Source organism: Staurois parvus, unplaced genomic scaffold (assembly GCF_062004578.1).
Source record: "Staurois parvus isolate SC_StPar_1 unplaced genomic scaffold, SC_StPar_1.0 ptg000086l, whole genome shotgun sequence".
Taxonomy (NCBI): Eukaryota; Metazoa; Chordata; class Amphibia; order Anura; family Ranidae; genus Staurois; species Staurois parvus.
This window is the reverse complement of record NW_028317882.1, coordinates 8,421,086-8,437,854: the sequence shown is the minus strand read 5'-3', so window position 1 is coordinate 8,437,854 and position 16,769 is coordinate 8,421,086. Positions and strand designations below refer to the sequence as shown.

The 16,769-nt window shown below is 42.5% G+C and overlaps 1 protein-coding gene across 1 annotated transcript in view; it reads left to right on the top strand.

Moving 5' to 3' along the window:
* Nucleotides 1–16,769, top strand: part of LOC149468505 (beta-1,4-galactosyltransferase 2-like) — a 123,931-nt gene that overhangs the window by 50,540 nt on the left and 56,622 nt on the right. The window contains exon 4 of the mRNA XM_089670018.1: nt 973–1,205. Within this exon, the coding sequence (XP_089526144.1) occupies nt 973–1,205 (233 nt within the window). The remainder of the gene's footprint in view (nt 1–972; nt 1,206–16,769) is intronic.

The window sequence follows — 16,769 nt, the reverse complement described above, 5'->3', positions numbered from 1 at the left end:
GACTGTGCTTGTTTAATCACAAGTTGTACTGGTTACTGCTGAAGCATAATAAACACAGTTTACTATCTTCAGCTATGAATAAACACAGGAGCTTTTGGTAAATGGCATATTTTCCGGCCCCTTCCCCCGTTCTCCATCCTGACATTTCCCTCACAGCAGCCAGCGGGAGAGGAGAGGAGGAGAACATGCAACGCGATGGAGGAAGGGACCTGCGGGCAGTAGAAAGAAGAGGAAGCTGGCCCAGAGGAACAGCGGGGCTGGCATTTACTAGAAAAGATAGTCTTTGTTTTCCTCCTGCAGCTGCTAAATGCCAGTGGGAGGGAGAGAAGCAGGCTTTCAGCGGTTGCAGGATTAAAATACAGCTCATTGGTTCTGCCCCCACTGGCCCTCCTGTCCATATGTGTATCATAGGGATGGAAGTGCCCTTGTCAATGTGGCACACGGGGCATGTGTCCCCTGGCCTTCCCTAGTTTCGGCTCTGCTGCAACCACACACCACAGAGTTAATGGGGAATATATAAACTGATATGGCATTCTGAGTTTCCAACAAGTATCCACACTGATATTATCCTATGTTGCTGAAGACAGTATTGAACTGTTCACAATGGTCATCCTGTGGAACATATGCCAATCTGGACCTGGTCGATATTTTACCTCATGGTCTCTGTGCACTTTGTTTATGAATATTTCTTCTTTTTGCCTCAACTTTACGTGGTCGCTTTACATATAGCAGCAGGAGCATGGGTTATTGACTTTTGTTGTTTACACATGGTATAATATATGTGACCAACACCCATTTTTGGTGGAAGGTCCAGTACAGATGTTTCAGTGCCACACTATCTAATTTTTGTTTACTTGTTTATGTCATGTTATGGGTGATTCGGCCCTGATTCTCAGATATTAAATGTAACTTTGCAGGATATAATGATCTACTCTAAGGCTAACTTTAATATTTGTTTCCATCTTAAAACAGGTCCTGTATTGCTTAACCTGAGGAAGGACATACCGTTTTTACATACTATTTCAGAAAATCCAAACGTGCGGTTTGGAGGAAGAGCGATACCTCAGATTTGTAAGGCTCTGCAGAAAATTGCCATAATTATTCCATACCGTAATCGAGAACCCCATCTTAAAATGTGGCTGCATTACATGCATCCATTTCTACAAAAGCAGCAGGCAGAATATGGAGTATATGTGGTGGAACAGGTAACATTCGTTTTTGCTTAATCTATACAAATGTCCTGATATACTGAAAAGGAATGCAAGGTGAAGGGAAGTAAAACTAGGTCTAATTTACTGTAATAACTAAAATAATACTATACTAATAAGTAGCAGTTACACATGATTAATCATTACTACTTGCCACTTACGTACATCATAAGGAGCTATTTATTTCTGAATCTTTCTGTACATTCCTGTATCTTTTAGCCATCAATAGCTTAACCTAGCTACTGTACAAAGTAAAAAAAACTGTGCTAAAGTGCTTAGCACAAATATAAATGTAAGACAGCAGCACTCACTATTGTTTGAAATCCACCAATGCAAAACATATGAATCAAATAAATGCGTTACACTATCTCTTCAAACTCTTAAAGTGGTTCTAAAGGTTCAATGTTTTTTTTTTACCTTTGTGCATTCTATGCATGTAGGAAAAAAAAACCTTCAGTGTGTAGCAGTCCCCCATGCCCCCCCTAATACTTTCCTGAGCCCCCTCGCAATCCAGCAATGTGCAGGAGAGCCTCGGTTCTTGGGGCAATCGAACCTGCTGCTGTCAATCACAACAGCCAGTGAGCCAATCAGGAGAGGGAGAGGGAGAGGCAGGGCCGAGGCACAGCTCTGTGTGTGAATGGACATGCAGAGCCACGGCTTGGGATCGCACCTGCTCAGGTGCCCCATAGCAAGCTGCTTGCTGTGGGGGCATCCAACAGGAGGGAGGGGCCAGGAGTGCTGAGAAAAGGAGGATCCCAGGTAAGTATGACATGTATGTTATTTTTAAGAAAAAAACAAGACTTTAGTATCACTTTAATTATGAAAAATCATGTGCAAATAACAATCAGAAATTGACAATAAGGAAATAGGAAATCACATCTGCAGTGTCCTAAAAAACACATCAACATATATATAGTGCTTGAAATCATTGGCTTAAAGTCCATAAGTGTCAATACCACGCTTCAAAACTTGTGACCTATGTTAGAAAATAATCCTCCAGGTGCTCCTGAATGCCCCTGGAAGACTTCTTTTGAGCTGAAACGTACGTCGGGCGGCAGGCCGAACGTAGCGGTGACATCATCACACACGCTGTGAGAGGTGGAGTATTTTCATGCAATGCTCGTTTGTACGTTTGTACACCTTGCTGTACACTAAAGCTTTGTGAGTACCAATCCTTTTTTAAATACGGTACTTAAATGCTTCTACCTTAATACTACACTGTGTAAAAAGAGTCAAACAAGCTTAAAGTGACTGGGCATATCCTCCCAGATAACTCTGTACTCAATATCCTCCAGAAACGACTCCCAGGATTAGATGACAATGGAAACCAAAACAAAAAACAACAAATAGTGCAATACTGTAAAAAAGCTTTAATTATTTATAAAGGCTGCCTTCTATGAGTCGTTACACAGTTACCTTATATCTTTTGACACATTGTTTAAAGCTGTGTCTGTTTCAATTATTATGATATCTATTGTGACCAATGCCTGTTTTTTTCCTGTACTGGTGAAACTGTATGTAAGCCCTCAGCTTGTAAAACAACCCATTCAGTTTAAAATAGAAATAAAAGGCAAAGCATTTGTGTAAAAATATCAAAACAGTATATACACCTTCCCCCCCCCCTTTTTTTTTATTAGTGATCACATACCCTCTGTTCTTAGATGCATAATGAGCTAAGAGAGGAGAAACCGTGAATGGCTTTTGCAGGGGGAAGCATGTCAGGAAAGTCTGATCATCGAATTAGCAGCAGATTACCAGCTAGAAAGCTGACCACACTGTGCTCTAATGCCTAGTGTAGTCAGTTTTTAATAGGAGAGGAGAGGGACTGGCAAGAACACCAGGTATGTTGCTATGGCTATTTTTGCTGATTTTTTAGCATACATATACAGTTGTGTTCAAAATAATAGTCAGACATCACTAACCTGATCAATCACTGTTTTTGGTAGAAATGATATTTCTACATGGCAAATAATTTACTAGCAGGTGTAGTAGAGTAATAGAAATCCAACAGACCCAACAGTCATGACATGCATGCTGCTGATTCTGTGTAATTGAATCACTAATTGAAAGGGGCATGTTCAAAATAATAGCAGTGTGGAGTTCTATTAGTGAGGTCATTCATTCTTTGAAAAACAGGTGGCAGTTATTGCCCTTATTTAAGGAAGTAAGGCAGCAAATGTTGTACATGCTGGTTACAGTGCATTTCTCTCTGAAATTCTGAGGAAAATGGGTGGTTCCAGACATTGTTCAGAAGAACAGCGTACCTTGATTAAAAAGTTGATTGGAGAGGGGAAAACATATAAAGAAGTGCAGAAAATGATAGACTGCTCAGCTAAAATGATCGCAAATGCTTTAAAATGGCAACCAAAACCTGAAAGACGTGGAAGAAAGCGAAAAACTACCATTCGAATGGATAGAAGAATAGCCAAAATGGCAAGGACTCAGCCAACAATCAGCTCCAGGAAGATCAAAGAAGGTCTAAAGTTACCTGTGAGTACTGTTACAATTAGAAGACGCCTATGTGAAGCCAAGCTATCTGCAAGAATCCCCTGCAAAGTCCCACTGTTGAAAAAAAGACATGTGTTGAAGAGGTTACAATTTGCCAAAGAGCACATTGACTGGCCTAAAGAGAAATGGCGCAACATTTTGTGGACTGATGAAAGTAAGATTGTTCTTTTTGCGTCTAGTGGCTGGAGACAGTTTGTCAGACGACCCCCAAACACTGAATTCAAGCCACAGTACACTGTGAAGACAGTGAAGCATGGTTGCGAAAGCATCATGATACAGTTGTGTCCAAAATTATTCAACCCCCAATGCTGTAAAGGGGTTTAGGGACTATAGTGTACATTTGGAATTGTATTCAGAATCAAATCCTACAAGGACGTTGTAACTACCCAAATGCAACTAAAATGACATCAATTGTTTATGTAATACAGTAGTAAATGGTTCTTATGTGGTTTCTTCATTGCCACAATTATTCAACCCCTTAAAGACTACCACTCTGAAGAACAGAGGTTCATACAGGTGCTTTCCATCAGGTATTGAAAACACCTGTGGATGTCACCGAGCAGCAATCAAGCATAATAAGCACCAATTAGGCAGCTTTAAAATGACTGTGATACTCAGCTCCTTCTAGACATTTACTGGTGTGGTTACAAACATGGTGAAGGCAAGAGAATGGTCCAGGAAGACAAGAGAAGAGGTGATTTCTCTTCACAGGAAGGGCAATGGCTATAAGAAGATTGCAAAGATGTTAAACATACCAAGAGACACCTTAGGAAGCATCATTCGCAAATTCAAGGCAAAGGGCACTGTTGAAACGCTACCTGGTCGTGGCAGAAAGAAGATGCTGACTTCGACTGCTGTGCGCTACCTGAAGCGTAGAGTGGAGAGAAGTCCCCGTGTGACTGCTGAGGAACTGAGAAAAGATTTGTCAGATGTGGGTACAGAAGTTTCAGCCCAGACAATAAGACGCACACTGCGTAATGAAGGCCTCCGTGCCAGAACTCCCAGGCGTACCCCCTTGCTGTCTCCAAAGAATAAGAAGAGTCGACTGCAGTATGCCAAAAGCCATGTGGACAAACCACAAAAGTTGTGGGATAGTGTTCTGTGGACTGATGAAACAAAATTAGAACTGTTTGGGCCCATGGATCAACGCTATGTTTGGAGGAGGAAGAACAAGGCCTATGATGAAAAGAACACCTTGCCTACTGTGAAGCATGGTGGAGGGTCAATCATGCTTTGGGGCTGTTTTGCTTCTGCAGGTACAGGGAAGCTTCAGCGTGTGCAAGGTACCATGAATTCTCTTCAGTACCAGGAGATATTGGATGGAAACGTGATGCAGTCCGTCACACACCTGAGGCTTGGGAGACGTTGGACCTTTCAACAGGACAATGATCCCAAGCATACCTCCAAGTCCACTAGAGCATGGTTGCAGAGGAAAGGCTGGAACATTTTGGAGTGGCCATCGCAGTCACCAGACTTAAATCCGATTGAGAACCTCTGGTGGGACTTAAAGAAAGCAGTTGCAGTGCGCAAGCCTAAGAATGTGACTGAACTGGAGGCCTTTGCCCATGAAGAATGGGCGAAGATACCCGTAGATCGCTGCAAGACACTTGTGTCAAGCTATGCTTCACGTTTAAAAGCTGTTATAACTGTAAAAGGATGCTGTACTAAGTACTAAGATTGAATGTCACTTGGGGGTTGAATAAAACTGATAATGCTGTGAGCACAGAAAAGACATTTGTGGTTATTTCATTATAACTGTTATGTTATATTTGTCTGACCTACAAGTGCCTCTTTAATGTAAATGTAAGCAAGATGACTGAATGATCAAAAGCAATGTCAAACTGGCCAAAACACTCAATTTCAGTGGGGGTTGAATAATTTTGGACACAACTGTATGGGGGTGTTTATCATACTACGGTGTTGGGCCTATTTATCTCCATACCAGGGATCATGGATCAGTTTGAACACATCAGAATACTTGAAGAGGTCATGCTGCCTTATGCTGAAGAGGAAATGCCCTTGAAATGGGTGTTCCAACAAGACAACAACCCCAAACACACCAGTAAACATGCAACATCTTTGTTCCAGACCAACAAGATTGACGTTATGGAGTGGCCAGCCCAATCCCCGGATCCTAATCCAATAAAAAACTTGTGGGGTGACATCAAAAATGCAGTTTCTGAGGCAAATCCAAGAAATAGAGAAGAACTGTGGAATGTAGTCCAATCATCCTGAGCTGAAATACCTGTTCACAGGTGCCAGAAGTTGGTTGACTCCATGCAACACAGATGTACAGCAGTTCTCAGAAACATTGCTTATACAACTACATATTAATTAACCTCCCTGGCGGTATGATTATTTCAGATTTTTGGTGCTGAAAGCGGTACCATTTTTTTGCATGGAAATATGTATTTTTTTTTATTGTAGGCTGTAATTTTTAGGAAAAACTCACTGAAATCTGTCCGAACAAGAGTCTATTAAACATTCCGGGTATGATAAAATTTGAAACACAAAATCATAAATTATAATTTAATAAATAATCATAAAAATAATAAAAAATTTAATTCAATAATATAATCAAACCAAAAACACTGAAATGTGAAATATAGCGCCAAGTTCGCACATTGCTGAGCTCAGTCGCAAAATCGTTTTCAGTGTCTGATGACGAATTTCCCCCACGAATCATTATCACTCAATTCTGCAAGTGGTTCTGATTTACTATCGCTGTTCTCTAGCTGATCTAAACCGCTTTTGACCTAAAGGGACAATTTTTGGACGCCATGGACATTTCTCAGTTTCCAGGCAGAAAGAATAGACAAAATGCAGGCAGGGCGCAGGACAAAGCACTAGGGACAATATGTATGTGAAATTGGTTGAGACAGCAATGTTTTACTATGTAAAATGTAAAAAAAAAAAATGAAATTTTTTAAAATTTTTAAATTTCCCGCCGCCAGCGGCGGCGGCGGCGCCCATACGTCCCGTCGTCACAGGGACAGGACACAGAAGCCGGATGCCGGCATCGGCCGGAGGAGATGGCCGGGAACGCTGCAGGGGACACATCGTGGGAGCGCAGGGTAAGGTAAGTGAAGAACACATGCCGGAGCAGTGCCGCATGGTATTCCCGAGTGTAGCTTGGGGTTACCGCTTTTGGTACTGAAATGTTACCCCGAGCTACACTCGGGAATACCGCCAGGGAGGTTAAGTGATTCAAAGGAAAGCAAAATCTTCAAACATTTTACAGTTTATATAGTGAATGTTTGAGTTTGTAAAGAAGAATACAAACACTGATTTTTTTTTGAACAGTCTAATATTCACTTTTCTTCAATTTTTTTAGAGGAACAACACAAATTTGATATATTTATCTTCATGTTTTGATTTGGAATAGAATGTGTAGTGTTCCCAATGCATTTGTGTGTATGGAAATAAAAGCTATTAGAAGGATTTTAAGCTTTATTCACTTTTTTCAACACACTGCTATTATTTTGAACACAACTGTATGTGAATTGTTAGATTTTAAAACCATGTGGTGTTTTTTTTTAAGCTAGGCCTTTCCTATCAATAAGCAAATGAACCAGTTGGACTGGTTTATGAGCTCAGCACAGGAAGTGTGGCTACATGATATGATGTAGCAGGAAATGGGGGAGGGGAAAATGATTTGGAACCATGTGCCCAAGACAAAGGAGCACTAAGACAGTTGTTCTGGGAACTTTAGAGAAGAAACACAGTTGTTTGGAACTCTGAGAAGCATGCACATTGAGAAGACTCCATCACCTGGAAACGCTAGCTAAGTAGCTGCTTAGTATACTTATGCCTATCAAATACATTGTGCATGCTTATTTACTAGAATAGATAGTTTGGGCATGTGTATATTGTATGCATATTTTGTAATAACTTGTATGCTATACATTGTTTTTCCTGCAGATGTATGTGCAGTCTTTCTGTTTAGTAAAGCAAATATTAACACACTATAGAGTTTTAATTACTTCATTGGCTTATACCGCAAAGTGACCTTAAAGCGTTACTAAACCCACAACAGTAAAATCAGTCTGTATATGCAGTAAAGCATGCTTGTTATACTCACAGTTGAACCTAAGGGCTTAATCCTCTGCATTGTGTAAAATTGCTGCTTGATCCTGACTTATCTGATCCTCTCCTTCTTCCAGTGTCCCTCTCTTATCTCCTGATAAGACATATCAAGTGGAGTCACTCTGCATATGCTCAGTTTGATGTGTATTGCTAGAGAATTTTTTTATGTTCTTAAGAGGGTGTATGTGATCAGCACTGGGCCAATCAGCACTGTGCAGACAGAGAGTCAGGGGTCCTGCATCTTCCTAGAGCGGAATGAAAACTCCTCCAAGCTTTATCGTGTGCTCAGCTGGACACTGATAGAAGTCACAAGACTGCTCTAACTGCTGATGAGAAAAGGTACTTAGCAGTTTATATTTACTAAAATAATTGCATTTCCATGTTTTGTGTACTGTGGGAAACCAGATATAGTGAATTCTGGGTCCTGGGTTTAGTAAAACTTTAATAGACACCAAGTAAAATAATTGGGGGCTTATGCTATTATTTGTGCTAAAGTTCAACTGAAGCAGATCTGTATTCTGTGGTGTGTTCTGTTGCTTGTGCTGAGAAAATGCTGTATACACTGTTTAGGAAAAGCAAGGCCACCTTGGTTTCTGGTATCCATGAGGTGTACACCCTGCCTACCTGGACCAGAGACAGTAAGTGGATGTCTGTTGAAAAGGAGCTCACTAGGTATGCTTCTCCTTTGAACAGAGCTTGGGGTGATGGTGTCTCTGATTGTTCCTCAGATTTTAGTCTTAGGAGTTTTGGATTCAGTAAGGGAGAGATGTGGGCAATAGCTGTCTTTGGTTTGCACTTTCTGCATGTGCTACATATTGAATTTGAAGAGGAAAAAGGCAGAGTTAAAATGAGACTTGCTGAAAGAGCAGCTTATAGTGGCGACCGAGTGTTTGGAAGACACTGCAAGCAAGGCAAGGGATTTAAAAATTAGGGTATTCAAAGTCAAACCTGCAGTGGCTTCAAAGTATGTTCAGACCACTGATCAGTACCTTATAACATGACATGCAAGAAATACATAGGCTGCCTTTGTGACATTAGTCTGTCTGTTGCCTGGCTAGGGTGCAAAACCTATGACTGAACTGGAAGAGATATGCAGCAAGTAAAGCCTGAACCCTTGGCCTGCATACTTGTCCTCAATCCTTGAGTCAGAGTTTACTAAAAAATTTGAAATTAGCATTTTCAGAGAGAGGTTAGCAATGACCTGCACCCATCTTTCTCTAGTGACTGTTTTTCTCTAATACTAGCTCTTAATCAATCCATTGTTTCAAAAGTGAGAAAATGATTTCCTTTGAAAACACCAGCCCGGACATGGACAGTAAACTGCTACAAGTGTTACACAGGGTTCTAGTTATAAAAGATTAACTGTGAAATGGGCTCCTATACTGACATACGCCCAGTATTTAATAGAGTAGCTGTAAAAAATACAGTGCAGGCAAGGCTGCTATCAATAGCTCTTGATGGTGCTAAAACTGTTTATTCATTGTGAATTATTAACCACATGCCACCCAGCCACTGTATAAATACGGCGGCAGGGCGGCACGGGCAGGCAAAACCACGTTTTAAAACGTGTGTTTTGTAAACAGGTAGGGGGCGCGCCGCCGCCCTACCTGTCCCGCCGTTTACAGTCGCGGATGTCAGTCGCCGGGTCACAGCCGGTCCTTACTGGCTATCTCGTGGCGATCAGCGGCAATCAGTGACAGAGAGCACAGCTGCAGTAGCTGTGCTTTCTGTCACTTCCCTGACAGCTCGAGGACAAGCTGATTGGGACAGAAGAGATTCTCTCGCCCGATCAGCCTGTCCCCATCCAGCACACACCCCCGCCCCCTAGTAAAACACTCCCACTCACACAGATAACCCTTCTCTGAAAAATAAAGTTAACCCCTTCCTCCCCAGTGCCATTAGTACAGTGTCAGTGTTTTTTTTTTTTGCACTGATCACTGTATTGGTGCCACTGGGGATGTCAGTGACCCCAAGTCAGTATCCCCCAATGCCAGAATGTCCGCCGCAGTCCCGCAGTCGCCGCCATAAGTCACTGATCGCCGCCATGAGTCACTGATCGCCACCATAAGTCGCTGATTGCCGCCATTATTAGTATAAAAAAAACCTAAAAATCCCAGTATCTTTCCCGCCATTTGTAAATGCTATAATTTTCACGTAAACCAATTAATTTACACGTATTGGGTTTTTTTTTTAGCAAAGACATGTCGCAGAATGCATTTTGGCAGAAATGTATGACTAAATTTGATTTTTAAATTTTTTTTTACTGGACATGTTTTATAGCAAAAAGTCCAAAATATTGTTTTTTTTCCTCAAAATTGTCAGCCTTTTTTTTTATAGCGCAAAAAATAAAAACCGCACAGGCGATCAAATACCACCAAAAGAAAGCTCAATTTGTGGGAAAAAAAAGGATGTAAATTTCATTTATGTACCGTATTGCATGACCGCGCAATTGTCTGTTAAACTAGCGCAGCGCTGTATAGCAAAAAAATGGCGTAAATTGCAGTATCTATACCATAGTTTGTAGACGCTATAACTTTCACACAAAGCAATCAATATACACTTATTGGGATTTTTTTTACCAAAAACATGTAGCAGAATACATTTTGGCCTAGATTTATAACCAACTTTGAGTTTACTATATATTTTTTATAGCTGAAAGTAAAAAATGTTTTTTTTTTTTGTTTTTTGTATTAACAATTTTTATTGGTTTTCATGTAAGTACAAACAGTATGTTTTAAAAAAGATAAGGAAAGAAAATAAGCATAACAGAAAGGTACATCGATGGCAAAACTACATATGGTCAGGACCAGTGGAATCATATAATAACAGTGCGGAAGTAATCAGGGTCTTACATTTTGGGCAGGCATAGAGGAAATGAAGGTATCCCACGGGAGCCAAATCATCTCAAACACAGCAAACGAACAATTATGTGATGCAGTCAAATACTCCATCTGTCTTACATCAGCAATAAGTTTGTACAAAATCTGCAATGAAGGGGGAGTAGAAGATAACCAACACATAGGAATGCTTCTCCTGGCCGCGGTCAGAACATGTACAGCAAGTTTTCTGGCTGGTTTAGGTAGACCCGGGAATGGCAAGCCCAGCAAAAAATGCAGTGGGTCAAATGGGAGAGAGATATGCAACATCGATTGCAACAAGGAGCGGACCTCTTCCCAAAAAGGGACAATGGAGCTGCATGTCCAAAAGATATGATAGAGAGAACCAGGATCTCTACTACAGCGCCAGCAGGCAGGGGAAGCATTCGGATTATAAGTATGATGAACTTCAGGAGTTTTGTACCATAACATCATGATCTTGTATATATTTTCCTTAACCACACAGACAGAAGATTTAGATGCATTTTCCCAAATTTTCTTCCACGTTAATAAATCAATATCACGTTGTACAAATTGAGACCACCTACGCATGTAAAGGTGAGTGTCATTGGATAAAGGGGGGGCATCCATAAGGAGTTTATAAGTATTAGAGATAATACCCCTTTGGTGGGGACCCTGCATACATAAACGTTCGAAGGGAGTAGGCTTCCCCAGGATCAATGAGGGTGATAAGGTAGAAAAAAAATGGCGTATTTGAAGGTATATATATAGGTGATGAGAAGGTAGAGGAGCTTTTTTCTGAAGATCCGAGAATGAGTGTACGAGTCACCGGGTGTACCAAGTGACGCAATTGAAAAAGGTTAGCTACTACCCAGAGAGACATCCGGGATATGGCCATATTGTCTGGAAGATTAGGGTTATAGAGGATGTTTGTCAATGGGCAGCATTCAGAGGCCAGTGTAAATTTAGCCTTACATTTCTGCCAAACAGTCAGTGAAAAATGCATGGGACCAAGGAATAGGTGGCGGAAGCAAGAGACATCCACTGCTGAGGTCGACCAAAGGAGGGAACATGGATGAGCTGGGGACAGTTGCAATGATTTGATCTCAGCCCATGTGTTGGGAGGATAGTGAGTAGACCATGACATGAGAAAAGGAAGGTGAGTTGCATAGTAGTATGTTATTATATCCGGTGCCCCCAAGCCCCCCCTAGAACGCGGGGAGAGCAGAACAGAACGTGCAATCCTGTGCCGCTTGTTGTGCCAAATAAAATGTAGGAAAGATTTCTGAAGGGAGTGAAGTTTGGACATAGGAACGGGGACAGGGAGGGTTGCAAACAGGTATAAAAGTTTGGGTAACACGGTCATTTTTAACCACTTGCCTACCAGGCACTTATACCCCCTTCCTTACCAGGCCAATTTTCAGCTTTCAGCGCTGCCGCACTTTGATTGACAATTGCGCGGTCATGCAACATTGTACCCATATGAAATTTTGATCATTTTTTTCTCACAAATAGAGCTTTCTTTTGGTGGTATTTAATCGCCACTGGGCGCTTTACTTTTTGCGCTATAAATTAAAAAACTGCAAAAAATTTGAAAAAAAAAAAAGTTTCTTTGTTTCTATTATAAAATTTTTCAAACAGGTATTTTTTCTCCTTCACTGATGTGCATTGATGAGGCAGCACTGATGGGCACTGATAGGCGGCACTGATGGGCACTGATAGGCAGCACTGAAGGGCACTGATAGGCAGTACTAATGAGGTGGCACGGATAGGCGGCACTGATAGACAGCACTAATGAGGTGTCACGGATAGGCGGCACTAATATGCAGCACTGATAGGCGGCACTGATAGGTGACACTGATGATGGGTACTGATAGATGGCACTGACTGGCATCACTGCTGGGCACTGACTGGCGGCACTGACTGGCACAACCGCTGGGCACTGACTGGTGGCACTGACTGGCAGCACTGCTGGGCTGCACTGGTGGGTGGCATTGGTGGGCAGCACTGGTGGGTGGGCACAGGTGGGTGGCACTGGTGGGCACAGGTGGGTGGGCACAGGTGGGTGGCACTGCTGGGCACAGGCAGGTGGCACTTCTGGGCACAGGTGTGTGACACTGCAGAGTGGCACAGGTGGGTGCACTGCTGGGCACAGGTGGGTGCACTGCTGGGCACAGGTGGGTGGAGCTAGTGGGCGCACTGCTGGGCACAGGTGGGTGGAACTTGCGGGTGGCACTGCTGGGCACCGATCATCAGGGCACTGATCATCAGTGGCCCTGATGATCGGTGCCGATCCTCGCTCTGACAACTGGCAGTTCTCGGCAGTACTTTCCTCACGATCTGACAGTGTGAGGAAAGTGCAGCCGAGAACCGGCACTTGCATTTCCCTGTGATCAGCGTGTCATTGGACACCGCTGATCACGTGGTAAAAGGCCGGGTTGATCGGCCTTTTACCACATCTCGTGATCAGCTGTGTCGCTAGGACACAGCGATCATGGAGATCGCCGGGTGCGCGCCCCCTGGGGCGCGCAGGAGAGCGCGTTCTGGGGGGACATCATATGACGTCCACCCAGAACTGGCCGGCCGCAGGGAAGCCGTCATTCAGCTATCTGCGGTCGGCAACTAGTTAAGACGTTGATGCGTCCGAGGAAAGAGATGGGCAAGGCATCCCAATGTTTCAGAGAGCGAGAAATTGCTATAAATAGTGTGGGGAAATTGGCCTCGTATATGGATTGGTAAGAGGAAGTAAGATTAGTACCTAAATATTTTAAAGAATGGGTGCACCACCGGTAGGGAAAGGCTTCCTGAAGCGAGGATAGAACGGCAGGTGGGACATGTATTGGGAGTGCCTCAGTTTTGGACGTGTTGACTTTGTAGCCTGATATAGCCCCAAATTGTTTCAGTCTTATGCAAAATCGGTAAGGAGGTGTGGGGGCTCGTAAGTGTGAGGAGGATGTCATCTGCAAATAACGATAACTTGTACTCATGGGAATGGGATTGTATCCCGCGAATATCCGGATTCGACCTGATGGCGATGGCTAATGGTTCCAGACAAAGAATGAACAGCAAGGGAGAGAGTGGGCAACCCTGACGTGTGCCGTTTGACATCTGAAAGGGAAGTGAAAGAAAAGAAGCTAATCTGACTTGCGAGAAGGGGGATAAATAAAGGGCCTTCAAGGCTGCTACAAATGGACCTCTAAAACCAAATCTCTCCAAGACCATGAACATGTAAGGCCAACTTAAACGGTCGAAAGCTTTTTGAGCGTCCAAGCTCAATAACACAGCAGGGGTAGAGGATCGGTTAACCAAGTCAACCAGATCAATAGATCTCCTGGTGTTATCTGCAGCGTGTCTGGCAGGTACAAAGCCCACTTGGTCCCTATGTATGAGTTTGGAAATAAGTCGGTTGGCCAAAATTTTAGTGAAAATCTTGTAATCAGAATTAAGTAGGGCAATGGGGCGGTAGTTGTCTACAATAGAGTGATCTTTATCGGGTTTAGGGATAACCGAGATATATGCACGGGAGAATTCAGTCTGGTGTGTGACCCCCTTGAAAAGATCTCGATAAAAAGAGAGGAGATGAGGGGCCAGAATACCAATAAAAGATTTATAATAGGAGTAGGGCAATCCATCCGGTCCTGGGGCTTTACGAGAGGGGAGATGTTTAATTGTGTCCAGTAATTCCTCTAGCGTAATGTCAGCATTAAGGGTGGCAATGTCTGAAGGTGATATTCTCGGAAGTGACAAAGGGTCAAAAAAATTATCAAACGATGACTGTGTGAGGGGCGGGTGAAGGTCTGGGGTCAAACAGTTATACAGTTTCCCATAGAATGAGCCAAAAAGGGTTGCCATATCCCGAGGGTCATAGGTAAGGCTTCCATTTGGCTGTATTAAAAGGTCAGGCATCGTAGAAGTGGACTGAGCTTTGAGTCGATTGACTAACATACGATGAAGTTTGTTGGAAAATTCATAAAATTTCTGCTTAACACAGAGGAGGGATTGTGCAGTCTTACTGGAGTCGAGAACTTTAATTCGGTCCCGTAGAGATGTTACCCTCTGGAGCCCAGAAATGGATGGCTTGGCCAGTAACCGTCGTTCCGTTAAAAGATAGCTGATGTATAAGAGAGGCCCCAGCACTCGCGGAGGACTTTTTTAAACGAGAACCCATAGAAATACAGAGTCCTCGAAAGACCGCCTTATGGGCCTCCCACAGAGTTGAGGAAGAGGCTACGGAGCCAACATTGTGTGTAAAGTAGGTATCAAGTCCCTGTGACAGTTCATCTCTAAGATAGTCTGTGGAAAGAAAGGTCTCATTAAGGCGCCAATGACATGGTTTGGGTATAACAGGAGGAAAAAAAAGGTTTATAGTCAAAGAGGCATGGTCAGACCAAGTGATGGGGTTGATTTCAGAAGAAACCAGAAGTGAAAGCAGTGGGGCAGAGATGAAAAAGTGATCTAGACTGGAGTAACTACGGTGAGGGGTGGAGTAGAAAGTGAATTGTTTATGGAGGGGGTGTTTAATCCGCCAAGCGTCGAAGAGACGATGCTCCCTTATCAGTCTACGAAAAGATTTTGAAGAGGAACATTGCCGCTTTGAGGGTGTGGACTCAAAAAGAACCTTCCTGTCTTTATGGGGGGAAAAAAATCAAATTAAAATCACCCCCAACAATCACCTGCAAAGTGGAAAGGGAATCTAGGTCAGCGAGTGTTTGGGAAAGGAATTGCAATTGACCCGTATTTGGGGCGTATAAATTCAACAGAACAAGGGGAGTGTCACCAACCATACATTCCAAAATAATAAAGCGACCCTGTTGGTCAACCTTGGAGGAAACAACCCGAAGGGAGCAGTGTGACCCAATCAAAATTGCCACCCTGGCCTTCCCGGAAGGATCAAAGGCCGAATAGGCTTGGGAAAAAATCTTGAGGCAAAACGAAAGGAGCCAGATGATTTGAAATGGGTCTCTTGGACAAAAATAATGTCTGCTCCTGAGGATCGAAATTCCTTCAAAGCCATCCACCGTTTTTGAATGGAGTTGAGGCCCTTGACATTATATGTAGCAGAGAATATGCTGTGGAGCGGAGCGGGTGAGTCACTACTGGCCGGGGATGAGCGGAGCTCAGCAATTCGCGTCCGACATCATCCCTGGTCGCGCATGCGCCAAAAATATTGTTTTTCTTCAAAATTTTTGGCCTTTTTTTGTTTATAGCGTGAAAAATAAAAAGCGCACAGGTGATCAAATACCACCAAAAGAAAGCTCTATTTGTGTGAAAAAAGGACGTAAATTTCGTTTGGGTGCAGCATTGCATGGCCGCGCAATTATCAGTTGAATTAGTGCAGCGCCAAGTAGCAAAAAGAGGCCTGGTCATTAAGGGGGGTAAATTCTGTGGAGGTCAAGTGGTTAATTAAGCACTAGGAGTGTTTTTTTTAATGCAAATCATTTAAAAAAAAGTATTATAGGGGAACACAATAGACATGTGCGTGCAAAAACATTTTCATTTCCGTTTGGATGTATTCATTCATTTAATAATTTTATTTTGTCATATTCGCTATGCTGAACTGATTAATTTTCAAAATTTGTTTAGTATCTTCAGCATTTGTTTTGTATATTCATTGGTCTGGGTGGATCTGAAAAAATTTGCAGTTTTTTTAAACTATTCAAAAGGATTCAATATTTTCTGATGCAACGGAATAAAATTAACAATCATTTGCTGACAGCAGAATGTAAACAAAACAAGTACCTGCATTAAAAAAAATAATTAAAAAACACAGTGGGGGACCCCCCAATCCTTACCAGGCCCTTAGGGTCTGGTATGGATTTTGAGGGAAACCCCACACCAAATATTTAAAAACAAATGGCATGGGGTCCCCACCAAAACCCATATCAGACTCTTGGTATGTCCCCCAGTTAGTCATCCTCCCAATTTTGCTGGAAAAACAACTTGGAGATTAATAGCTACCCAAAGATTGAGCTAGCAGTCTTAATACCATTTTAGACAGTATTTGTGAATAAACACTGTCATTATCGAGAAATGGCAATTATCCTAATACAATAGATTTAACCTTATCGAACTCCATATTCTAAGCATTAGAAAAAACTGGAACAACCTCCCTCTATTTTTCTTTATGCCT